Source organism: Acanthopagrus latus, chromosome 13, assembly GCF_904848185.1.
Source record: "Acanthopagrus latus isolate v.2019 chromosome 13, fAcaLat1.1, whole genome shotgun sequence".
Classification (NCBI taxonomy): domain Eukaryota; kingdom Metazoa; phylum Chordata; class Actinopteri; order Spariformes; family Sparidae; genus Acanthopagrus; species Acanthopagrus latus.
This window is the reverse complement of record NC_051051.1, coordinates 27,940,996-27,967,277: the sequence shown is the minus strand read 5'-3', so window position 1 is coordinate 27,967,277 and position 26,282 is coordinate 27,940,996. Positions and strand designations below refer to the sequence as shown.

The 26,282-nt window shown below is 44.7% G+C and overlaps 1 protein-coding gene across 4 annotated transcripts; it reads left to right on the top strand.

Annotated features, from left to right (window-relative positions):
• The first annotated feature begins 548 nt into the window (after positions 1 to 548).
• On the top strand, positions 549 to 26,202 carry LOC119031487 (rho guanine nucleotide exchange factor 12-like). 4 transcript variants are annotated; one of them, XM_037120000.1, is made up of 38 exons: positions 549 to 1,056; positions 7,449 to 7,543; positions 8,318 to 8,416; positions 8,509 to 8,558; positions 9,298 to 9,355; positions 9,572 to 9,804; positions 9,983 to 10,045; positions 10,153 to 10,263; positions 10,355 to 10,468; positions 11,488 to 11,601; positions 11,774 to 11,872; positions 12,432 to 12,542; positions 13,415 to 13,513; positions 13,615 to 13,657; positions 15,213 to 15,318; positions 15,412 to 15,540; positions 15,697 to 15,729; positions 16,030 to 16,144; positions 16,416 to 16,521; positions 16,679 to 16,909; positions 17,157 to 17,301; positions 17,847 to 18,013; positions 18,098 to 18,244; positions 18,328 to 18,413; positions 18,709 to 18,834; positions 19,122 to 19,236; positions 19,316 to 19,416; positions 19,492 to 19,569; positions 19,712 to 19,787; positions 20,579 to 20,746; positions 21,157 to 21,244; positions 22,815 to 22,901; positions 22,985 to 23,076; positions 23,438 to 23,683; positions 23,776 to 23,985; positions 24,140 to 24,336; positions 25,090 to 25,159; positions 25,235 to 26,202. In XM_037120000.1, exons 1-38 carry the CDS (start codon positions 1,025 to 1,027, stop codon positions 25,246 to 25,248), a joined length of 4,254 nt encoding a protein of 1,417 aa, XP_036975895.1. In that variant the 5' UTR covers positions 549 to 1,024; the 3' UTR covers positions 25,249 to 26,202. The 4 variants fall into 4 exon arrangements, with proteins under 4 accessions (XP_036975895.1, XP_036975894.1, XP_036975893.1 ...); XM_037119999.1 differs by having other exon boundaries at positions 17,844 to 18,013; XM_037119998.1 differs by having other exon boundaries at positions 17,808 to 18,013; positions 19,319 to 19,416.
• The last annotated feature ends 80 nt before the right edge of the window (positions 26,203 to 26,282 follow it).

The window sequence follows — 26,282 nt, the reverse complement described above, 5'->3', positions numbered from 1 at the left end:
CAGAGTTTCTCATTTTAAAGGTTAAAGGAGTCCATCCTTTGTTCACTCATAGGACTGAAATGTTGTTTGAATTATTGTTTGAATTACTGCTGATATTTGATATTTTGAAGATCATATGTAACCTTATAACATACAGAACATATAGAATATAGACAAACTAAAGAACATACAGCACATAAAGAACATAAAGAACATACTGAACATATAGAATATACAGAATATACAGAACATATTGAGCATATAGAATATGCAGAAAATAAAGAACATATTGAGCATATAGAATACGCAGAAAATAAAGAACATGCAGATCATAAAGGACATATTGAATATATAGAAACTAAAGAATATTAAGAATATTAAGAACATATAGAACATGACATACTGATCATATAGAACATATTGAATATATATAAACTAAAGAACATATAGAACATACAGACAGGGTTTGCATCCCCTTCATATCATTACATCTCCAGCTTCCCTGAAATATAAGAAGAGGAAGAGAGGAAGGAAGAGGAGGAGGAAGAGAAGGAAGAAGAGGAGGAGGGGGGTGAAGCATTTCCTTTTTCCATCTGCATCTCTGACAGAAGAAAACCCTGAAGTCTTGATGAGTTCAGGGTAAAGAGAAGAAGAACAAGAAGAAGTAATATCAGTGGTAGTAGTAGTGGTAGCATTAGTAGTGGTAGTAGTCGTAGTAGTAGAAGAGTCCTCCTCTGAGTGTGCTGATGGGGGACCAGTCCTACGCAGCTGTGTCCCGGACATGAGCAGCAGGCTGACAGTCATCATGGAAGGACTTCCTCTGTAGAAGCGGAGCCGCAGTGATCCGGAGCTTCACCTTCTCCCAGATCCGCTGTGAGAGCTGCAGACCGCCGCTGCTTCATCAGAGCAGTTCCGCTGGACTTAAAGCTTCAGTGATAGATTTAAAAGTGTGTATTGGACATGAGTTCGGCTGGACGGAATAACGGAGCCTCTGTTAGAAAACAATTATCTGGGTGAAGTCGTCGGAAACTCGTCAGGAAGCCCAATGAGCTGCACACAGTCAACTCTCACTGACAGGTAGGACTCAGGGGTTTTAGTCCACCGAAGCTGTTTGGACACAACGTGTCCACTCGTGTTTCACCAAGTTTAAATGTTTTGCTGAGTCGCTTTTTCCAGTGGAGAGGCAACCAACAACACCGCGCCAAACTCCATTAAAAATCACCCAATTTAAAGCCATCGTGTTCTTTGAAAACATATACAGTCAGCAACGTGTAGTGAGTCATATTACAATGTTATTTCGGCGTTCTGTTGAATTCGGCAGTCAAATGATTAAATTAAAAAGCCCAAAGTTTCTATAATGTAGTAGTTTTTACAAGCTGGTTCTGATAGTCTGCCTGCTGGGAGTCGCTGGCCTCTGGGATCAGCAGGGAATATCATCTAGAAATGGAGGTTTTACTACAGTTTAAAGGTGCTTCATCTGCTAGATGTTCGCCGAACTGGATACAAACCTTTGATACGTTCTGTGAGCTCTTAAATTATATTCTTATTTGTGCGTCTGTCTGGTAACCGAGACCATGTAAAAATGAAGAGATTTATTAACGGAGTTCGTCAAAGTTTCCCCTCTATCAAACGCATACCAGAGCATAACGGGGCTCGGTTTTTCCCTCTTTACTGGGTGTTGATAACAGGCGCCCCTCTCAGCCAGCAGGGGGCACCTTCCTGGAATGAGTCATTCTTTACTTGTGGCCCCCAAAGGTCACCTGACATCACAGGTTCATGTCTCTGTTGAGTGACAGGGCCCCTTTAGTCTGCTCAGTCTGAAACATGCCCTGTAGTCCTGTTTGTTACAGGAGGACAAGGAACATTTCATCCAGTCGCACAGAAACTGTCTGCAGCACACAACTTGAGCTAACTCTGTCTCATTGATCAGTGCACTGCAGTACACATTATTGATCATGTCACTTGATGAATCACAGTCACAGTGATGGCTGTCAGAGCTCAACAGTCTCTTTTGTCCTGAAACACTCAGTATGGACCAGATGAGGTGAAGTGTTTCCAGAATGTGGATGGTTTTCATGGTCGTTATCATCTTTGTGGTCTGACAGTCCTCACGGTCTTCATGGTCTCCATGCTTTTAATAGTCTTCATCATCTTAATGGTCTAACAGTCTTCATGGTCCTCATGGTCTTCATGGTCCTCAAGGTCTTCATGATCCTCATGTTCTTCATGGTCTTCATGGTCCTCAAGGTCTTCATGATCCTCATGATCTTCATGTTCTTCATGGTCTTCATGGTCCTCAAGGTCTTCATGGTCTTCATGATCCTCATGATCTTCATGTTCTTCATGGTCTTCATGGTCCTCAAGGTCTTCATGGTCCTCATGGTCCTCATGGTCCTCATGGTCTTCCTGGTCTTCATGGTCCTCATGGTCCTCATGGTCTTCGCAAGGTCCTCACGGTCCTCATGGTCTTCGCAAGGTCCTCACGGTCCTCATGGTCTTCATGGTCTTCATGTTCATGGAGTTAATGTTTGACTTTGAGCTGTTCAGATTCCATCCCTCACAGGTCACTGGTGTATTTTTACTCTCAGTAATCAGCAGCTTCCTGTGAGGAAACGCCAAAACAAAGACACACATGACTGAGTGGGAAAGTCAAACAGAGGCATCTGATTGGTCGACCTTCAGTCTGCACAGAGGACGGAGACACTCGCACTGTGACTGTTACAGGAACAGATGTCCATATCATATATACAGTTTAAAATATTCAGACTGTGAGTGGAAAAACCTCACACACACACACACACACGGCAGAGTGGACTTCTGGAGGAAAATCTGATGATAAGCAGCTGTAGTTTGTAGAGGTTTCAGTTGAGGTGGAAACACTGAATGATCTTGTGTAGAGACTGACACAAGTGGATCAATATCAACTGTGTGTGTGTGTGTGTGTGTGTGTGTGTGTGTGTGTGTGTGTGTGTGTCAGACTATCACTGCAGCCTGTAGTGGTCAGTTGCCATGGTAACAGTAGCGTCAGCTGTGGTGAGGTCACCTGTTGGATGATGGTCAAGAGTTTTCTCAGTGAGAACAATTCAGCTTCATGCTAACATGTATTTGTGTCTCACTGTACTCATGTCTCACTGTCTGATGTCCTCCAGAGGACAGACATGAATCCTTGACTCTTTCCTGGAGGACATTGCCGTGGTCGATTGCAGTAACTAATAGAAGAAGTTTGGTTAGTTTTGAGTCACCAGAGACGAAGACATCATAGAGGAGAACATAAGACAGAAGGACATCAGACAGGAGGACGTCATAGAGGAGGACGTCAGAAAGTGAGACGGTGTCTTAGTCCACTGGACATGGTATGGTGGAACAATCCATATACTGGACACTTTGTTGGGATGCAGCTTTTGAGCAGTGCTGAGTTCAGCTTCTTTAATTTTTAACCGTTTTGTAACTTTCAGAAACAGACGATGTGACAAACTGTCCCTCTCAGTGATTGGCCGATTGTGTGCAGGCATTAAAGAGGGTGGGGTTTTATCTTCACACAAATGGTTCTGTCACTTCTCACCTGCAGATTATTTATCCCTGTTCAGAGTCATCAGACACATGGTGGGTTCTACCAGCCCGGCTCGCTTCTTCTTCTTAATGTGTTTGAATTTCAGGACAGTCGTGCAGATACGAGCCAGAGATGTAAACAGATTTCACTGAGGTCCGTCAGCCTGCCATTAAAATCATCTGCTCTCAGATCAGCAGGTGATGTTTCAAGAGACGTGGGAACTGGTTTCAGCTGTTCTCAGCTCGACCTGTTGACTCCTTTATGTGTTTATTTATTAGTTGGTGTATTCCCATGTGCTGACTCATGTTCTGTATAAAGTTCTGACTTAGCATTGATGTGACAGTACAGGTGGTGTTTGATTGGTTATAGGATGTCAGCAGACCTCAGAGCAGCTCTCTGGCTCTTTGTCACACAGTTCTGCTGATCTGTGTGTTTTCCCGCCTGACGACGACCACCACCACCTCCACCCTCTGACAGGAAGTGGTGACATCACTGTTAAACAATGTCAGATCGCCTCCGTCTGACTGACCGTCTCATTCTATCACATATTCTACACTAAGTATTATACATAAAGGTGATTACATAAGGTACAGGTGGTTACATTTATCTATAATACTTTTTATCTATAATACTTGAAAAAATTAAGCTATTAATTCATTCACATTGACTCAACATGAGAGAAACACTTTGCATTAACTGATAAACTTCCTTTGATAGAATGGGATCAAAGCAAATTTTTTTTGGGGGGGGGGAATCACTTTGAGTGCCGCTGTCAGAAAGAGATATGATGATGATGAGCCTGAGGAGCTGATCAATACATCACCCGGTCTGAGAAAATGATTATTTTCTTTTTTTAATTTAACTATTTAATTATACTATTTATTGGCAGCCATAGTGTACAGCAGACAGCAACACTTATACTTTTATGCCTGTTTGTAGTCTCTGAAGGAGGAAGCGTGTCCATAGTCACCCAAAAGACCAATGAGATCAAATGAAATTCCACAAGTTCATCTTCAACATGCATGTTAGTGAAAATGAAATGTTGCACTCTGACTCATTGAGTCATCAACAATACGTATTCCACCATTTTAAAAGTCAAATAGTAGATTTATGATTTCATTAACAGTGCTGAGTGTTTCCAGTCAGATCACTGCTGTCAGTTCACAGACGCCTATTAAATCTGGATGTTTGTGGTGAAACTGCATCAGAGTCATGAGACTCACTGTGCAACATCACACACATCCCATAATCAACAAAGTTATTGTTTACTTACCATCTGCTGAACTCATCCCAGCAACAGTGCAACCTGACAGACTCGAGAGCTGCACAGCAGTCAAAGTTCATTCATTAAAGGAAATTACAGAAGCTACGTTAATTATTTTTTTCTCCCTTAGCAGATTAAAAACTATGACATGAACTCTGCATAGTTCACATCAGGTTTGTCTAATTAGTCTGATTGGTTCTGTATGAACCCAACATGATCTGTTAAATCACTCCACAGAGCTGTGTGGAAGGGAAATAGAGAATTAAAGGGCCAACATGTTTTTATGATTTATGATTTTACGATTCAATGATGAACTAAAGTGGTCAACAGAATCTTAATAAATGGTGGTTTGGCTTTATGATGTCTGTGTTAGCATGCTAACCCGCTAGCTTCAGCATGTTGTGCTGCGTGGCTAACAGTGTTACCTAGCTAATGGCAGTTACAGTTAGCAGCTATTAGCAGCTACACTGTTGACATGCTGCTCCTTCATCCATGTGGAGAATACAACAAACACAGCTGAATCCACTGATGGTTGTGTCTGTAGCACTGTCTTCTTATAGCATCTGTGCTGTTCACTGATGTAGCTGTTGACAGTGTTTGTGTGTTTTCAGGCAGCCAAATCATAAATCAGTCACAGTTGAGTCATAAAGCATGTTGAATTTCTCTGAATCTCTCGGGATGAAGTCTGAGATCGTCCATTTACGAAGTTTCAGCATGTTTCTCAGTGGACTCTGGTCAGCGTCCCTCTGGAGCTGTTATCATCCCAGAGGAACAGTCTGGTATTTGTGGCATCTGAAGCAGATTACTGCTGCACGTTGTTTCTGACCTCTTTGATAACTGAACACAGTCTGAACTCATTGTGCAGTGGACACAGTCTCACTTCTACAATAAAGAAATGAAAGATTCTCTGTCACTTCTCTTTCTTTTCTTTTGGAAAGCTTTGAAGCAGATGTAAGAAGGTCAGTGGCAGGTTGTCCAGAGGCAGGACACATGTCACAGGTCACTGACGTTCAGGAACTTTCTCTTTGGATTTTTTGGTTTATTGAAGGTTTATTGAATATTCTGGCTGATTTTGGCTGCTGAGTAACAAAGTAACAAAGTGAGGTCTCCATGACATCGTGTGTCCAGCACAGATTATCGTCCAGGTTTATTTTTAAATGTGTGCTGTGTCTCAGGAGGACGTCTTTAAAATAATCACCATGTTACAGCTGTAGCAATGTTAGTTTCACTTTGTTTGAGTTCCAGCTAATTGTTTTCTTGTGAAATGGGTCTTTAACACACTCCCGATGTTAAACGCATGATGCCGTACACTGTAACTCTAGTGAGCTCATTAGCCAGAAATGCTACTGATTGTAGCATAGATAAGATAAAGCACTGTTAAATCTACTTCTTACTATTTCTGTCCTGTCTCTTTAAAACATATCCCCCCCGAGAACTGTTCCTTCCACACAACTTCAGTCTCGCTTCTTAAATCTATCACCCGGCGCGGCTACACTCAGTGCTACAGGAGCGTTAGCGTTGTGTTCAGGTGTCTCTGTACAGCACAGTGTCACGTCACAGACTTCACAGTTGTCACCTGAGCTGAATCAGAGAAGTTTAACCTCTGAACTCCATAATTGCGTCTTCAATGTGAAGCTGTTGACATCCAGCAGGGTGACGTTAGCTGCCACACACTGAGCAGGATGCAGTTTGTCTTGGTCTCATATCTGATCAGCTGATAATCTGCTGGAACTACAACAGGAAGCCTCCGTCAGAGAGCCTCCGTCAGAGAGCCGTCTGTGGAGGAACAGACACTGTAACATTTTCTTTTTTGTGTCAACAGTGGAGTCGGTTACAGGAGCTGGACATACAGTTCATATTCTCGGTTTTGTGTCTGTTTGAATCTCAAATCCAGGATTTAATGGATCCAATCTGTTCTGACCTCAGTTCAAACAGGATTATTCACACTCTGTGGCAGCTGAGTTAAATTTTCCTCAGCCTGCCATCCTCTGTCTTCTCTCAAAGATCTGTGAATGCCTCCTCCCCGTCTTCCTCCTCCTCCGTCTCTTTCCCAGCCTTCCCCTCATTCAGGAAACTGGAGTTGGGCCAAAGACCCTTGTCTCTGTTTCCGGGAATCTGTCCCACAAAGACTCAGTATAGTGGGTTGGCTGTGACGTGGGAGTCATTGTTGAGAGCCTGGGCCCCCATTGTCCAGAGGAGGAACAGCAGCACAAACAAACCTCCTCTGGTGGTGGAGGAGGAGGAGGAGGAGGAGGAGGAGGAGGAGGCCCTTCTGCTATTAATACATGAACCTCCACCACCAAGGCCTCCTCCCCCCTATAGGGGTTTAAATGGGTCATCATTAAATGGGTCTATATATAGATATAGATATACATACATATACATATATACATATATATGTATATGTATGTATATGTATATATGTTTGCATATATATGTGTGTGTGTGTGTGTATATCTATCTATATCTATATATCTATATATATCACTGAGAGAGAGAGAGAGAGAAACATATATTAAAAACACAGTTTTAAACCAGGACTGCATCTGCTGGCAGCTAAGGTTACGATGTAATGATGGAGTGATGTACTGATGTAATGATCTGTAGAGACTCACGTTTATTTTGATGATCTGATGTGTGTCTGTGTTTCTGCAGGACCCCAAACATTCTGAACAAAGAGCCGACAGACAAGAAACAAAGTAAACATGAAAAATCCTCCGTCGCCCACAAACATGAATTTGACCCGACAGGTGAGAGACAAACACACTTAGTATTATTATTTCTCTTCTTTCTTACATTTACATTTACATTTAGAGCATAATAATGAAGTAATGAATAATGAATAATGAAGTGTGTTTTAATTAATGAACAGTTTTGAGTTCAGTGAGTCAACTTATAGCTCTGGTGGTCTTATGAATTCATCCATCGTGGTTCATGTTTTGTTCTGCCCAACATTTGCTATAAGCTTTAGAATAGGAACTGTAGAAGTTGAGCTGGCGGCTGGTGAAGAGGAGGTCGGAGGTGGTGCAGCTCAAACAGGTTGTTAAGGTGGTTGTTAAGGTGGTTTCCATGGTTTCTGGTCGACATGAATCCTCTCTGCCCTTTTCTTCACCCTGCGTTGAGGGTTGAGGCTCCTTCATGGAGTCCAGCAGAAAACCAGACCGAGGATCATGATTCAGGGGATTCTAATCATCAGCCGGACACACAGATGTTTGTGAGGGTGGAGCAGATGTTCACTATACAACTGTTGATACTGACAGCTGCTCACATGCATCAGTTATGATGATGGATCAAAATCTTTTATTTTATTTTAGATGGAGTATAATTATTTTATTTCACGGATGAGACAACAGAGGAACACAGACGAGTCACTTCCTGTTCCCACAAAGTGACAGAAGCAGAAACAACACTTAAGTTCCTTCATTAGTTTCTCTTCTTCATTCACACGTGTGTGTGTGTGTGTGTGTGTGTGTGTGTGTGTGTGTGTGTGTGTGTGTGTGTGTGTGTGTGTGTGTGTGTGTCAGGTCTGGTGCAGCGCTGTGTGATCATCCAGAGAGATGAGAACGGCTTCGGCCTGACTGTCAGTGGGGACAACCCTGTGTTTGTACAGCTGGTTAAAGAAGGTAAGAGAGGCTCACACACACGCACACACACACACACACACACACACACCACAGATGCACTATGTGTGATTGTTGTGTGTGTTGTCCTGTAGATGGCGCTGCGATGCGAGCTGGTGTTCAGACAGGAGACAGGATCATTAAGGTGAGACTCTGACCTCCACCATCAGCAGCTGATTCTGAACAGGACTTATTGATTAGATTATTGATTAAGCCTGATCAGACTGATCAGACTGATCAGAGCTTTTTTCTTCAGTTATCTGTTAAACGATTCGGATCAACAGTTACATGTCTTTTTTACGCGTCACTACTTTTGTCCAGTGGACGGGCAGAACCACTGGACTCTTTGGGGTTCAGTGAGGTGTCAGGGCCCATCTGAACCAGGATAATGGGTCCTTGTTGTTCTGTTCATTTAAACACTGCATTCTGGGTCAGCCTCCACTTAAAGATGTCTGAGGACTCTCATCAGCGAGCAGTTCACGTCAGACAAGTTTCTGATCTGTGTCCCTCATGCTCCCACACCGCCCACATGCTCTTTCTGTTGAGTCTGAAATGAAACCACAGGTGTCCACAGGTGTGTCCACAGCTGCTCAGAGTAAACAGTGATGACAGGCTCCTCCCTGTCTGCTCCCCAGATTCTCCATCCTGCTGCTGTGTGTCTTCACTGCTGCAACACAACACAGCAATCCGTGCTTTATTTACTGCTGTGTGTTGAAGCTACAGGGAGCGCTGCTGGCTGTGGAACACTACAGTTTATTTCTGTGATCATATTAAACAATGATGTGTTCTGTAGCAACACACTACAGGTGGAATGTTTGAAGGTGTCAGAATATATCCAGCCTGGTCCTTAAAGTAATAACCATGTTATACTTGTGTGTTTTCAGGTGAACGGGACCTTAGTGACACATTCAAACCACATCGAGGTTGTGAAGCTGATCAAATGTGAGTCATGTTGAGCTGAGACGCTGAACGCTACCTGCTACACATCAGAGCTGCTGTGATTGGCTGAGACGTCTGTCAATCTAACATTCAGTCAGCTCTTCAAATTCAATCAACTGACTGTGTATGTGTGGTTATTAATACTGTGTTCACACCCTCCTCCTCCTCATTCTGCTCCTCCTCCTCCTCCTCCCGCTCCTGCTCCTCTCCTCTCTGCAGCTGGATCCTATGTAGCTCTGACGGTGCTGGGAAGGCCCCCAGGCCTCTCTCATGTCCGTCTGGAGGAGGAGGAGGAGGAGGAGGAGGAGAAGGAGAAGGAGAAAGGAGCTGAGGTCTCCTCTCTGTCAGCGCCTAACTCACCTGTCCTGTCAGGTGTGGAGCAGAGTGGTCACATGACCTGCAGCTCCTCCTGCAGCCACCAGGAGGCCACCGGCTCCTCTCTGCCTGATGGGGTGAGACTTCCTGTCTGCACCTGCACGTCAGGTGTTTCATATTCAAACCACCTTATAACTCATTTATAACACTTGACAGTGACTTATTCACACTGCGTCTGATTCACTCTCATAGTTAGTCTGTATGATGTTCATGTTCCTGTCAGAATGGTTCTGAGCTCTGTGGTTCTTCTTTCAGCATGAGAGCAGAACCTCAGTCAGTCTGCAGAAGATGTTAACGAAGGTGCAGCTCGACCTGCAGGTGTGTTGGTCATGTTTCCTCACATTCAGTCTTCATCATTAAAGGTTTGTACAGAGAATCATCATCTCCTCTCTTCTAACACATCTGTCTCCTGTGATGTGATGAAGGTGAAGGAGGACGAGTACAGTCGGAGCCCTCGACCCAAACTGCTGAAGGAGATCCAGGAATTGAAGAAGAACATGTTAGTGCTGCAGGAGCAGATCAGAGCAGCAGCTGAGGTTCATTCATATGAACTCACGTTATCCATCTCCTCAGTTCCTACCGTCTCCACAGGACCTTCGTCAGATGAATAATTCTTGTGTGTTTCAGGATGGAGCCTTGGGGTCCAGGAGTCCTGAGGCTGAGGACGGAGAAGCCGGTCCTTCTCTTAAGGATCACACCTCATCTTCACAGGGCGACGATGGGCCGACCACCAACTGCTCTGTGAGTATCAGCACACATCAGGAAGTACTCGAGTAAAAGTAAAAGATATGGGGTTAAAATGTTACTGTGGTAAAAGTGAAAGTCAACCACATGAAGAGTACTTGAGTAAAAGTCTTAAAGTATCTGAGAGTTAATGAAGTTAAGTATCAAAGTATCAGTAAAGTAACTGATCCATGTGTAAAATGTGAGTCGGCTGATCATCAATCTGTTTGTTCTGATCAATGAGAAAATCAATTCAGTTAAAAATGATGCAACATGTAATCTGTAAAGTAATTAGTAACTGGAGTTATCAGATAAATGTAGTGGAGTGGAAGAATAAAGAGCCAGAAAATGGAAATACTGGTGGAATTTAGTACAGTACCTGAGTAAATGTACTTAGTTACATTCCATCAGTGCGACATCATTGTAATCAGAGTACCTGTCAGTTATAATTAATATGTTTCAGTTCTGGACTGTTGGTGCGACAGGACGAGTTATTAGAAGATGAATATCTGACGGTTTACAATCAGTTCATCAGAACAGTCGAGCAGAGTTTGTGTCATTGATAACAAAGAGTGTCGTTAATGGGGGCTCAGTTTAGCTCAGCGGGTAGAGCAGCGTCCCATGTACAGCGGCTGTGTCCTCGCTGCAGTGGCCCTGAGTTTCAGTCCAGGCCTCGGGCTCTTTGCTGTGTGTCACTCCCTCTCTCCCATCTCTCAACTGTTTCCTGTCACATCTTCAGCTGTTCTGTCAATAAAAACCAAAAGGCCAAAGGAAAAAAAAAAGTGTCATCAATAACGAGGTGTGTTACTAATAACATAGTGTGTAGTTTAGAGTTTAGTGTTGTTCATCTAACAAGAAGTCTTCTGACTCAGCACAAACAGGTTAAATACACATGAGACTCCTCCAGCATTCGGCTCCAGACTAAACAATCAATCTGACTTAAGTGTTGTGTTCCTCTGTGTGTGTGTGTGTGTGTGTGTGTGTGTGTGTGTGTGTGTGTGTGTGTGTGTGTGTGTGTGTGTGCGTGTGTGTGTCAGACTCATTCAGACATTCCTGTTTGGAGAAGGACGCCCTGTCAGAGTCCAGACATCAGCCACAGAGACGGACTCATCTTCAGTCAATCACCTGAGACCGAGGACACTCCTGACACGGTAACACACACACACACACACACACACACACACACACACACACACACACACACACACGTGCTCATTCCTCTAGTGTTTCCCTGTGAAGACATTTTGAAGTCGTTGTTCTACCTACAGCTGTCGGTGTGATTACGTGTGTCAGTGTGTATAACTAGACCCACATGTTATTCAGGACTCCAGTGTGCAGTGCATTGTGGGTAGCTCTCCCTACCTCCTCCACCCTCAGATCATTGGAGCAGAAGACGACTACTTTGACTCTCAACAGGAGCAGGTATCTGAAGCTGATTGGATGTCACAGTATATTCCGTCTGTATGAACATTTAAATGTGATAATAAATTCGATGGTCACAGTTTTTCCTCTGAATCAATCAAAAATCATCCTGCTTTTGATTTCAATGATCAAATCAAAGATCAGTGATTCTGTCATTATGTGCAGCCTCACCTCACCTGGATACAACGCAATACTAGAAGATGACACAGCTAGCTTAGCATTAGCCTGCAGCTAGTTTAGCATTTAGCTGTTTGCTGTGTATTTCTGAACTTCATGATACAGTCGAGCTGTTGTTGTAAAATATCTTTTTAAAGACAAATTTTTCATTGAACCAACGATCTGCTGATGTTTACTGACCCAGATGACATCGCAGTCACAGCTGAAATATGCTTTATTAAAAAATCTAATGGAATATGAGGACCTTTAAAATTGTGGATTGTTTGGAGAATTGTGACACACCTAAGAACAAGGAGGTTTTAGGTCTCTACTGATATATAATGTTCATGTAAACTCCTCTGACGAGCTCGTCGTCTCATCACGTTGTCTCTCTGTGTGTCAGATTAACGGAGAGTGCAGCTCCTTCCAGAGCGTCGACTTGTTGAAGTCTCGGCCGGCTCATCTTGCTGTCTTCCTCCATCATGTGGTGTCACAGTTTGACCCTGCACCTCTGGTACACTCACACGCACACACACACACACACACACGCACATGCACGCACACTAATCTGTTATAATAGTAATCCAGATCAAGACAAATATTGAATGTTTCCATTTTTGTTATTTAAAAAGTTCCCACAGTCAAATCAAGTAAAAATGAAGATGTGGTGTTAAAATATTACTTTAAAAAATACTTAAAAGTGAAAGTCACCCACATGAAAAGTACTCAAGTAAAGTGTTACAGTATCTGATATCAAATGTAGTTAAGTATCAAAGTATCAGTACAGTAAGTGATCCATCTATTAACATGTATGTGTAAACTGTATACTATGAGTCAGCTGATCATCAAAATCACTCTTTTTATCTGATCGATCATAAAATCAATTAATTTAAAATGTGCTACTCTGGCTCTGATGCAGCATGTAATCTGGAGAGTAACTAGTAACTTAAGTAATTAAAAAGTGGAAGTTGCAGGAAATGGAAACTCAAAGTTGTACTTGAGTCAGTGTTCTCAGTCCATTCTATCACAGTCAGTGTTCTGAACTACATTACCCAGAAGCACTCTGTTCTGTGTCCAGTGTGGTTTATTTCTAGTTTTGTGTTGGTTGATGCTTTTATGGATGAATTTGCACATAACTTTAATCCAGTAAAGTCCAGTAAAAACCCCACTGGTTCCGTCATTGTAATCCGAGTTCTGTCTGAACAGATGGCACTGTATGTCTGAGTTCTGGACTGTAGGTTGGACAGGATGAGTATTACGAAGATGAATTTAAGTTTTTTTAATCATAGTTTACAATCAATTGATCAACACTGTGATGACATCATGTGTAATGTAAACCCGGGGCTGAGCTGATGACTGACAGTAAGTGTTGTTGTCTCCTGTCAGCTGTGTTATCTCTACGCTGACATGCACAAACAGACCAGCTCCAAAGAGAGCCGGCGCTTCTTCATGGAGTTCCACTCTCTGTTTCTGGACCGATCAGCCGTATGTTTCTCTCTTCAGTCATCTTCATGTTTGTGATCACACGTTGTTTTGCATACTTGATATATTAGTAGATGTTCTTCACGTTCTGTTTCTGGTTCCAGAACCTTAAAGTGCCACTGCCAGAGACGATTGCAGCCGAGCTGGGTGAGTCAGAAGCATCTTCATCATCAGAATCAGAAAACTCTAATGATCCCCGGGAGAAATTGTTTTTGTTACAGGTGCTCTGTGCAAAGTAGAAATAAAAATACAGCATGAATGAAAACAAGAGATAAAGATTTAAATAAAATATTAAAGCAGATAATAATAGAATAAAGTAAAATAACATAATAAAGTAGACAATAAAATAGAGTATTAAGTAATAAAATAGACAGTCTGGAAATATATACAATACAATACACAGTGAGATAATATATATACTATACAGAGAAATAATTGTATTGTTAAATTACAGTTTTGATTTTTCTTTTGTTTTTTTATTTTTTGTTTTTTATGTAAAAAGTCCGGTCATCAGAGGGAGGAGTTGTACAGTTTGATGGCTGCAGGCAGGAATGACTTCCTGTGGCGCTCAGTGGTGCATTCAGGAGCAGTCAGTCTCTGGCTGAAGGTGCTGCTCTGTTGGACCAGAGCGTTGTGGAGACAGTGAGAGACATGCTGCAGTATCACCTGCACCTTCGACAGCATCCTCCTGTCTGACACTGCTGTCAAAGAGTCCAGCTCCTCCCCCACAACATCACTGACCTTTCTGATCAGCCTGTTGAGCCTGTTGGCATCAGCTACTCTCAGTCTGCTGCCCCAGCACACCACAGCAAACAGAACAGCACTGGCCACCACAGACTCATGAAACATCCCCAGCATCGTCCGGCAGATGTTAAAGGAGCGGAGTCTCCTCAGAAAATAGAGGCGGCTCTGTCCCTTCTTGTAAAGGACTTCAGTGTTCTTAGTCCGGTCCAGTTTATTGTAGTGAACAGCCCCAGATATTTGTAGTGTTCAGCGATGTCCACATTATGCCCCAGGATGGAAACTGAGGTCACTGGTGTCCTGGTTCTCCTCAGATCCACCACCAGCTCCTTGGTCTTTGTTGTGTTGTTGCTGCAGGTGGTTCAGCTCACACCACGAGACAAAGTTGTCCACCACAGCTCTGTATTCAGCCTTCTCCTTGCTGATACATCCAACTACAGCAGAGTCATCAGAAAACTTCTGAAGATGGCAGGACTCTGTCTGGTAGCTGAAGTCTGTGGTGTAAATGGTGAAGAGGAAGGGAAAGAGGAAGGCCCCTTGTGGGCCCCTGGTGTTGCTCATCACTGCACCACATACAGTGCTGCAGGCACACGTACTGTGGTCGGTCAGTGAGGTAATCCACAATCCAGGACTCAAGGGGAGGATCCACCAGCAACGCCATCAGCTTGTCACCCAGTAGAGCAGGCCTGATGGTATTGAAAGCACTGGAGAAGTAGAAGAACGTGACACTCACAGTGCTCCCCAGCTTGTCCAGGTGTGCGTAGACACGGTTCAGCAGGTAGATGATGCCACCTGCAACTCCAGTGCGAGGCTGGTAGGTGAACTGGAGCGAATCCAGGCGTGAAGAGACACAGGACGAGGAGTGTTCTCTGCAGTGGACCGACTTCAGTGTAGCAGTGATTTCATTCACATGCCAGAGTGCAGAGTTGTGATGTTGTCTGTTTTTTGTGTGTGTGTGCAGAGAAGCGGAGGCTGGAGCTGATTCCAGAGGAGCTGTGTAAACAGTACGCTCAGGTGTTACAGGACACTCTGTTACCGGACCTGCACAGGAACCTGGAGGACTTCAGGTAACACTTACACCGCTACTGCTGTCATGATGTCACCTCCTGACACAAATGTTTTTATAATATATCTACGTGTTGTCCTGTGTGTGTGTGCAGACAGAAGCGCAGTATGGGTCTGACTCTGGCTGAAGACGAGCTCTCTAAACTGGACTCTGAAGGAAAAGAGGCTTTAGAGAAGGAATGCTGCTGCGCTGAACACATCCTGTCTAAGATCGAGGATATCCTGTGAGTGCGTGCACACACGCGCACACACACACACACACACACACACACACACACACACACACACACACACACACACACACACACACACACACGTACATCATTTCCTGTACTCGCGGTGGGAATGTGTGTGTGTTAACCCTGAACTGTGTGTTGCAGGTTGACGTCTCAGCCCACAGAAGAGGAGAAGTGGTGAGGAAACAGTCTGATGTCTGTTCAGACTGAGTTACACTAAACTGCATGAAAATACCTCACACGTCTCCAGAAAGACAAATATTATGTGTGTCACATAGAAATTATGATGTGACTGCCATCCTCCACAAACCAGGTGCTTTACTCAAGTCCAGCATCACTTCACAGGGGAGGATTCAGCCAGCACACACTCTTTGTTGCACTACTGCAGTCCTGATCATGTAGATCAGATCATATTGATCAGATCATATAGATCAGATCAGATGTACAGTTAATGACGTGGTCCCTGTGATGTTGCAGTCAGGCGATGCAGTACGTGATCCTCACCTATATGAAGCACCTCGGGGTGAAGGTCAGGGAGCCTCGAGGACTCGAACATAAACGAGCTCGTATCAACTTCCTGCCCAAGATTAAGGTCAGAACACACAAACATGCCTCATGATACACACACACACACACACACACACACACACACACACACACACACACACACACACACACACCTGTCACTAGTATCAAGCGCTCTCTCCAAAGATCAGTGTGTGTGTGTCTAAGCCAGGTGACAGCTATGTGTTCTCTGTGTTGTGTGAATACTAACGAGGTCTGTGTGACATCAGATCAAAGACTTTGGACTAATTACAACGAATCGTTTTGTTTCCTTCATTAATAATTATGTTGACGAGCAGAAGAGCATCAAGCCTGAGAAGGAGGGTGAGGAAAAGGTGAAGAAGCCTCGATTTCCCAGCATCCTTGGCCCGCCGCGACGCCTGAGCAGAGTGGACTCCACTTCAGGTGAGAAAAAAACACACACGTCCACCTTAAATATGTATGTGGACATGTCCACAGAGGTCATGTCTCTGTGGACATGTCTCTGTGGACATGTGTCTCTGGACATGTTTCTGTGGACATCTGTGGACATCTGTGGACATGTCTCTGTGTCTGTCCACAGTGGGTAAGGCAGTGGAGCTGAACAAGCAGCGCTCTCCGAAGCAGCTCCCTCAGCCGACCTTCGCGTCTGATCAGTCGGACTCTTCTTCATCGAGTTCTGGTCGGACTCGTGGAACCCAGCTGAGTGAAGGACCAGACAGCAGCAGCCAGGTTCCAGTTCCCACCACGTCCCCCACACACAGCTCGCCCAGTGGACAGACCTCGGACACCAGTGGACAGGACTCAGATCCCAGTAAGATGATGTGATATGAGTCTGACAGCAGTGATTTTATCTCCTCAAACTGTTTCATCTGAAGAGTTTTTAGACGTCTGAAGAGACAAAAACATCCAGAATGTCTTTAAAAAGAAGCAACAAATCAGAAATAAAAAACAGAAGTTTTTTTGTGGATTTTAGACCTAAAAGAAAAAATGATGATAATTTGAATGGAGTCTGGTGCAGCACAGGTCAGACCTGACTGTCTTTGCTCTTTCCTCTCCAGATGTCTCTCCGTTCTGCCTCCAGTCCAGGCCAGCTGAGGGTCTACAGTCTGGAGACCATCAGGATCGGGTCTCCAGTCCCACCCAGTTCGACTTCAGTCCCTCTAACCTGGAGCAGCTGCAGGAGGAAGACCAGGAGACCTTCAGGTGTTTATTTAATACAGACTCTCAACAAGAAATGTTACTTTTATAGAAGCAACAATAACGGACTGATAAATAAATACAAAATATCAAATATTTCCCCCATCACCTCAGTGTTTCATGTGAACTGATTCTGTTTCTTGATTCCTAATAATTCATATTAACTCTTAATATCATTAATGATAATAAGAATTAATATTACATGGCGTCCTTTTGAAGCAGCTGACAGTGGTTGCCATCAATAAATGAATCTGTTGATTGTGTTTGAGTTTTAGTCTGTAACATCTCAGAAAAAGGTTCTGGACCAGAAGAATCTTCAGCCTGGTTGTATAAAGATATTCAGTTTACTGTCACATAAAGAAATGAAGCTGTGAGTCCACAGAGACGTGTTGTCAGGACAGCTGTGTGTTGGTGACCCGTCTCTGCTGGAACAGAACTCTTGAAGCACATTTATCTCTCTGATCTTTTATTTAATTAGCTTGTCACCCTTTTCTCTGACTGAATTCTAACAGCGTCTGTCCCTCGGCCTGTGTCCGTCCGTCCTTCAGCAGGATGGAGGTTCAGTGTGCAGCGTCTCCAGCTGACGTCCAGAGTGAAGACGACCAATCAGGAGAGGTGGAGGCTGAAGAAGATCCTCTGAACTGGCAGAGTCTGGTCAGCAGAGGAGTCCTGGACAGTTTAACACCTCAGGAGATCAAACGGCAGGAAGTCATCAACGGTGAGATCCCTGCTCAGTGACATCATCGACAGTGACATGCACACAGGATGTCTCATTATATATGTAATGATGTCTCGTCCCCAGAGCTGTTCTACACTGAGCGCGCTCACCTGAGGACGCTGAAGGTGTTGGACTGTGTTTTCTACCAGAGGCTGAACAGAGACGCCATCCTGCCTCCAGAGGACATCAAGAGCATCTTCATCAACCTGGAGGAGATCATCCAGCTGCACGGTAACACACACACACACACTCACACACACTCACACACACACACACACACACACAGTACCAGCACCGACTGTTTGTCTCCACAGTTTCAGTCACAGAGCAGATGACCTCCATCAGGAGGAGGAGTGAGACGTCAGTGATTGGACAGATTGCTGATGATCTGCTGGCCTGGGTGAGAAACGACTAACATATCATTAACATAATGATTACAACATAATTCAACATATCATTAACATAATAAGTATAAGTCATTATCATAAGGAGCCAGCAGGTTCCTCATTATGCAGCATTCATAGATATTCCACTAATAACTGGAGAGTTCTGTGAGCCATGCAGGACAGAGAGGAAGTTAGCTTTAAATCGCCAACGGTGAAAACTTCAGCTCAGTAAATGGAAATGTGTGTGTGTGTGTGTGTGTGTGTGTGTGTGTGTGTGCGTGTGCGTGTGCGTGTGTGTGTGTGTTCCAGTTCAGCGGTGATGAAGAGGAGAAGATAAAGCGGGCCGTGGGAACGTTCTGCAGTAACCAGCCGTCTGCACTGGAGCTCATCAAGAGCCGAAAGAAGAAAGACCAGAAATTCTGTTTGTTTATGCAGGTCAGAACCAGAACAGGACTAGCGGTTCTGTTTGTTAATTCAGGTCAGAACCAGAACCAGACCCGGACCAGCAGACTAGAAGCTTCGGCTCATATTTTGTGTTTTTTGTGTTTATGTTCTAATGGTTCTGAATTGATTCTGTCCTCAGTTTCCACAGCAGGTAACACAAATGACAGGTGGAACCTGCAACAATCACACGTCACATCTGTTTCTGTCATGAACCATCTGGTCCAGATGGTCCAGATGGTTCTGACGTTGCGCCTGCTCACTTCTCCTTCTCTCTCCAGGAGGCTGAGAGTAACCGCCGGTGTCGCCGGCTGCAGCTCAAAGACATCATTCCTGTTGAGATGCAGAGATTCACTAAGTACCCTCTGCTGCTGGACAACATCGCCAAGTACACAGGTATCACCTGCACAGGTGTGAATCTGACCTAGTTCATACATGAAGCAGCTGTTGGTCATTTTGGTTCATTTCCCTGCAGCAGACGGAGAGGAGAAGGAGAAGGTGAAGAGAGCAGGAGAGTGCTGCAAAAAGATCCTGAACCACGTCAACCAGGCCGTCAAAGAGGCTGAGAACAAACAGGTGAAGTCTAAAACAGGTAGAGTCGGAACAACATGTCCGTCCACACACAGAACATCTGATGATATGTTTGTTCAGAGGCTGGAGGAGTACCAGAGGAGGTTGGACATGTCATCACTGAAGCAGATTGAAAATCCTCTGATCCTTGAGCTCAAGGTGAGAAACTACTTTATATCCCTGATGTTCTGAACGGCCACGCTCGTCTGTCAGGGATGGAATGACGCAGCATCCATTTTATCCTTAACTAACATCTGTCATGGAGCTGACGGAGCACTGACCCATGTGTTGATTCTGGTAGAATCTGGATCTGACCAAGAGGAAGATGGTGCACGAGGGACCTCTGTCCTGGAAGGTCAATAAAGACAAGACCATTGGTACGAACACACACACACGCAAATTTGTGACCAAATGAAACTGAGTCCAATTTCAGTGTTTAAAGCACCGGCCTCCATATCTGCTGAATATAAACACAGACAGGTGTAGCTGACTGTATGTAAACACAGGCAGGTGTAGCTGATAGTATATAAATACAGACAGGTGTAACTGACTGTATGTAAACACAGACAGGTGTAGCTGACTGTATGTAAACACAGACAGGTGTAGCTGACTGTATGTAAACACAGACAGGTGTAACTGACTGTATGTAAACACAGACAGGTGTAGCTGACTGTATGTAAACACAGACAGGTGTAGCCAATGGTATGTAAACACAGACAGGTGTAGCTGACTGTATGTAAACACAGACAGGTGTAACTGACTGTATGTAAACACAGACAGGTGTAGCCAATGGTATGTAAACACAGACAGGTGTAGCTGACTGTATGTAAACACAGACAGGTGTAGCTGACTGTATGTAAACACAGACAGGTGTAACTGACTGTATGTAAACACAGACAGGTGTAGCCAATGGTATGTAAACACAGACAGGTGTAGCTGACTGTATGTAAACACAGACAGGTGTAGCTGACTGTATATAAACACAGACAGGTGTAGCTGACTGTATGTAAACACAGACAGGTGTAGCTGACTGTATGTAAACACAGACAGGTGTAGCCGATGGTATGTAAACACAGACAGGTGTAGCTGACTGTATGTAAACACAGACAGGTGTAGCCGATGGTATGTAAACACAGACAGGTGTAGCTGACGGTGCGTGTCGTCTCAGAGCTCTACACCATCCTGCTGGAGGACATCTTGGTGTTGCTGCAGAAACAAGATGAGCGTCTCATTCTCAAGTTTCACGGGAAGAACGTGGCGAGCGCCGCCGACAGCAAACACACCTTCAGCCCCGTCATCAAGCTGAACACGGTTCTGGTCCGTCCCGTGGCCACAGGTGAGGACGACTCACACACAGTTTGAGTTTATACGTAACCCATGAACACATTCATGCACCTGCTGAGTGAAGTTAAGAACTCTGTGATCCATGAACTGATCACAGAACAGCAAAAGGTTCTTTCAACTTGTCGTGATCTTTGAAACAGTGACAGCAATGTCGTTGGTCCATCTGTTGTGTGTTTTTAAAAACTTTTAAAATGAGAATATTTGAGCCAATCAGAAGAATCTGAAGCAGAATCTGAAGATCCTGGACTTCTGGAAAGACCTTTAGACCATCCTCCTCTACAGGTCCTCGTCCCTGAGGACACTTCCTGCAGCAGAGATCACAGCGTTACTGTTTGTGTTCATTGCTTCCTGTGTGTACAGTGTGTATGATGTTGTGTGTGTATATGTGATGTCGGGTTACAGACAACAAGTCGTTCTTCGTGCTGTCCATGTCAGAAAACGGAGCTCAGATCTACGAGCTGATGGCTCAGACGGTCTCCGACCAGAGGACGTAAGTGACGCACAGTAAACTGACCTCAGCTCAGAGGTCAGCGTCTTACACACCGTCAGCTTTACACTGCAACAACATAGAAACCAGGCTGTAGAGATGAGACGCTGTAGTCCAGGAGACAGGAGAGACAAGACCAGGAGAGACAAGACCAGGAGAGACAAGACCATGACAGGCAAGACCAGGAGAGACAAGACCAGGAGAGACAAGACCATGACAGGCAAGACCATGACAGACAAGACCAGGACAGACAAGACCATGACAGGCAAGACCATGACAGGCAAGACCATGACAGACAAGACCAGGACAGACAAGACCAGGAGAGACAAGACCAGGAGGGACAAGACCAGGAGGGACAAGACCATGACAGACAAGACCAGGACAGACAAGACCAGGACAGACAAGACCATGACAGGCAAGACCATGACAGACAAGACCAGGACAGACAAGACCAGGAGAGACAAGACCAGGAGGGACAAGACCAGGAGGGACAAGACCATGACAGGCAAGACCAGGAGAGACAAGACCAGGAGAGACAAGACCATGACAGACCAAGACCATGACAGACAAGACCAGGAGAGACAAGACCATGACAGACAAGACCAGGACTGACAAGACCAGGAGAGACAAGACCAGGAGAGACAAGACCATGACAGGCAAGACCATGACAGACAAGACCAGGAGAGACAAGACCAGGAGAGACAAGACCATGACAGGCAAGACCATGACAGACAAGACCAGGACAGACAAGACCAGGAGAGACAAGACCAGGAGGGACAAGACCAGGAGGGACAAGACCATGACAGGCAAGACCAGGAGAGACAAGACCATGACAGACCAAGACCATGACAGACAAGACCAGGAGAGACAAGACCATGACAGACAAGACCAGGACAGACAAGACCAGGAGAGACAAGACCAGGAGGGACAAGACCATGACAGGCAAGACCAGGAGAGGCAAGACCAGGAGAGACAAGACCATGACAGACCAAGACCATGACAGACAAGACCAGGAGAGACAAGACCAGGAGAGACAAGACCAGGACTGACAAGACCAGGAGAGACAAGACCAGGAGAGACAAGACCATGACAGACAAGACCAGGACAGACAAGACCAGGAGAGACAAGACCAGGAGAGACAAGACCATGACAGGCAAGACCATGACAGACAAGACCAGGACAGACAAGACCAGGAGAGACAAGACCAGGAGGGACAAGACCATGACAGGCAAGACCAGGAGAGACAAGACCATGACAGACCAAGACCATGACAGACAAGACCAGGAAAGACAAGACCATGACAGACAAGACCAGGAGAGACAAGACCATGACAGACAAGACCAGGAGAGACAAGACCAGGACTGACAAGACCAGGAGAGACATGAGGACAAGAACAGACCAACCTATAAAGAGATGGTACTTAAATACAGAGGTGCTGAATACTGATGGGACAAAGACAAAGACAGCAGTGGACAGTAAACATGACTCATGAGGACACAATAATCAATAATGACTAAAAACCCAAATGGACGTTTGTTGTTTGTGCTTGTTGTTTCCTGCTGTCGTCCACCAGGTGGCAGCGTCTCATCACTCAGTGTGCCGACACCATGAAGGCCAAACCTCAGCACACACACACACACACAGCTGCAGCGCCATCTGAGTGAGTGCAACCACACACACACACACACACACACACACACACACACACACACACACACAGTTTCTAACAAGTGTGTGTTTCAGCGCTGACAGAGACTCCATCGACATCATCAAACACAGCTTACCAAAGACGAGCAAAGATCCCAGTGAGATGACAGGAGGCGTCACTCCTTCAGGTACAGTCATCAAGTTCATTCAGAAACAGACTGATCATCATTAAAGTTATTGATAAAGAAAAACACTGATCACAACATTCACAGCTGCTCTGTTTTGATAGTCCTGATTAAATATCTGTGATAGTCACTGATGGTCCAACACAAACAGACAGGTGTAATATTATTATACAGATTTATCATATTAATCATGAGCAGCATCACTGAGTCCAGGTGTAACATCGACTCAGAAAAAATGTATAAATATGAAGGTGAGAAATGTCACAGCTTTTTATATGAAGTCTTTACATCTTATATTTCAATTAAAAATCTTCAAATGTGATTTTAAATGTTTTTCCACACTTTTGATCTCGATGCGTTGCAGATAAAGACATCACCTCCTTTCCAGACAGTCACACTGCGCCCAGTCTCAACCCGTTTGACGGCCTGAAATCAGAAGACGAGGAGGACGAAGGTGAAGCAGACAGACAGGAGGAGGAGGAGGATGAAGAGGTGGATGAAGCAGAGCTGGAGGCGTTTCTGGATGGGCAGCTGACAGAGACTCTGTCCCAGCAGGACGTGTTCATTGAAGACAGTCTGTCCTCTAAAGGTGAAGAGGCTCTCAGGACATGTAAGTCTCAGATTAAAGGCTCAGTCCACCACATCACACCAACATACACAATCTCACCTGCCTCATCTACAACACATCTGTCTGTGTGCTAGTGTCCATGCTGAAGCAGGCTCTGTTCAGCCACCTAATGAGCGGAGAGACAGAGGAGGACAAGGAGGACAACAGGCAGAGTGGCTCCCCTGAGCGACGGCCGTCCAGGAGCCCTGAGGGGCCCTCAGCTGCGTCTGACGAGAGCCCGGTCAGGGACGACCTTCAGCTTCAGCCGGGACACAGCGAGCTGTCAGAGACACCCCAACGCAATGGTGAGGAAACCTTCTGTTTGTTACACTGAAGGAGTAAAGGAATGTCTGTCCGTAAAGACTTCAGCCAGTTAGCTTAGCTTAGCTTAGCTTAACCTAAACTGTATTTAATAAAATGTTGAACTGTCCCTTTAAGAGTCTTCTTCGTCTCCATCAGGAGGTTTTGTGGTTCTGGATTTGGGTGGAGGGTCTGAGGAGAGCTGCACTGACGATGATGGAGGAACAGGAAGTGACATCGACATGAGGAAGCTGCTGTCCTCCTCCTCACAGTCGGGGGGCAGCGGAGGGCCCAACCTCAGCAGACAGCTGATGACTCACCTGCGCCTCCTGCAGGCCGACCTGACGTACCTGAAGGTAGAAATGTTACAGAGACAATGAAGGAGACACACTGCCTCCTCTGCTCAGCATGATGAGCATGTATCTGCACACAACAGCACAAAATGGTTTGTTTATGGTGGCTGAGCAGTGGTGAATGCTGGGAAATCCAGTCCCCAGTCATTTTAAACCCAGTCTGAATCTAGTCTGGTGTCCTGTGAAAGGTAACATTGCCGTCAGAGCGTTATCATGATACTACAGTGTAAATACAGTTAAACTACAGTGTTACTACAGCACAAATACAGTAAAACTACTCAGCTGGATAGAAAATGTGTTCAGATTCATCATCATTATCTTTCATGGATACTGAAAAACTTTTCTATTCAAGGGCCAAAACTGAAGCTTAATGAAAGACCTATTGTATTATTTTGTATTGTTTTGTATTATATTGTACTGTTTAGATGCAACATGCTCCCATCACTGATCCACGTCTTGCACACTGCTCGCCGTGTTGAGATTCTGAAAACAGTCAGTGATCCTTCTGATAAAGAGCATTTGAACACATCATGAACAGTGATAACAGTTATTATAAACTTCTTTAATTGATTTTAATTTTGTGTTTCCCTGGAAATATCTGGGCATCTGAATCAGGCCTTTTGATGGGCCAGCTGTGGTCCAGCCTAGTTTACAGCAATGATCAGAACTTTAGAGATTGGTTTGACCACAGGCAGGGTTAGGGTAGTGCTGCTGTGTATGTGGACCACAGTCACATGATGTCCTTGTGTGTTTCAGGAGGTGGAGATGAAGTACAACGAGCTGCGACAGACACACAGCGACCCTCCCACTGACTCAGATGACCCTGGTGAGTATACCTCCTCTCATCATCACCTTCCTGTTTGCTTCCACAGTGAAGATTGAACTTTGTGGTGTCTTTCAGACGGGATCCAGTGATGAAGGTCGTCCTGCTGTCTCTGCGTCAGAGCCACCCAACACTAAACTCTGACGTCGTCCAGTAACAGGAGCTTCATGTCTGAGTTAGTCTGATGTCAGCGGACAATGTTTTCAGCATCAGCAGGACTGTCCCACTGTAAAGACTGCTCAGAGAGGCGCTGTGGGCCGTTCGCTCACTTTTTTTGTTGTTGTAATATTATTAATATGATGTGAAACACTGGAGACGTGATGAGGAGAGACTGTGAGGTCACACAGCAGAGACACATGAAGACATGAAGAGAGTTAGCAGGATGTCCTCTTAGCATCTGCAGCTGGATCATCTCCCTCAGGACATGCTGCTGTTTGATTCATATTAAAGTCTGCGGTTCTGGTTCAGCTCAGCCCACTCGAACACACTTCATTATCCTCTAGCAGCAGCTGGTAAATCTCCTCTCAGCACACAGATCGTGTGTCAGCATCACTCACAGAAACATCCATTCATACAGTTCAAAAATATTTTATGTTCTTTATTTGTCTTTAGCCTAGCTTAGCATAAAACTGGAGCTGAGCAAAAACAGCTAACCTGACCACAGTAACAGCTGACAGCACCTTTAAAGTCCACTGACACTTTGTTTGATCAGAACACAAACAGAACTGTAAAATGACACGCAGAGGCGCTGGACAGACTCTCTGAAACCGTCTTCACATTTATGTTTCTGTACGTTAGTGTCAATTAATGTTAATCGTGAGCTTCAGAGGCCTTTTATAGCGTGCGTTTTCAAAGGCTAGCTCTTTCCCTTTACTTCCAGTCTTTATGCTAAGCTAAGCTAACTGTGCACCCAATGCATGTTTAACTTTAAGCTCCCGAATAAATCCATTTAAAATAGTTATCAGAAGTTTTAGACAGCCTGAACATCATGACAACAGATTTACAATGAAAAATAGTCCTTTTATAAAGTTCATTCACAGTTTGACTTTCTTTGTTTCTGTTTGAAACGAACAGCACAAAACTGAAACGCTGTTCAGCAGCTGACTTTTAAAATGTCCTATAGCAC

Coding starts and splice junctions, on each gene's coding strand:
- LOC119031487 (XM_037119997.1), top strand. CDS start 1,025: ATGAGCTGCACACAGTCAACTCTCACTGACAG. Junction 15,319..15,411: donor AGGAACCTGGAGGACTTCAG/GTAACACTTACA, acceptor GTGTGTGTGCAG/ACAGAAGCGCAGTATGGGTC. Junction 19,570..19,711: donor CTCTGATCCTTGAGCTCAAG/GTGAGAAACTAC, acceptor TGATTCTGGTAG/AATCTGGATCTGACCAAGAG.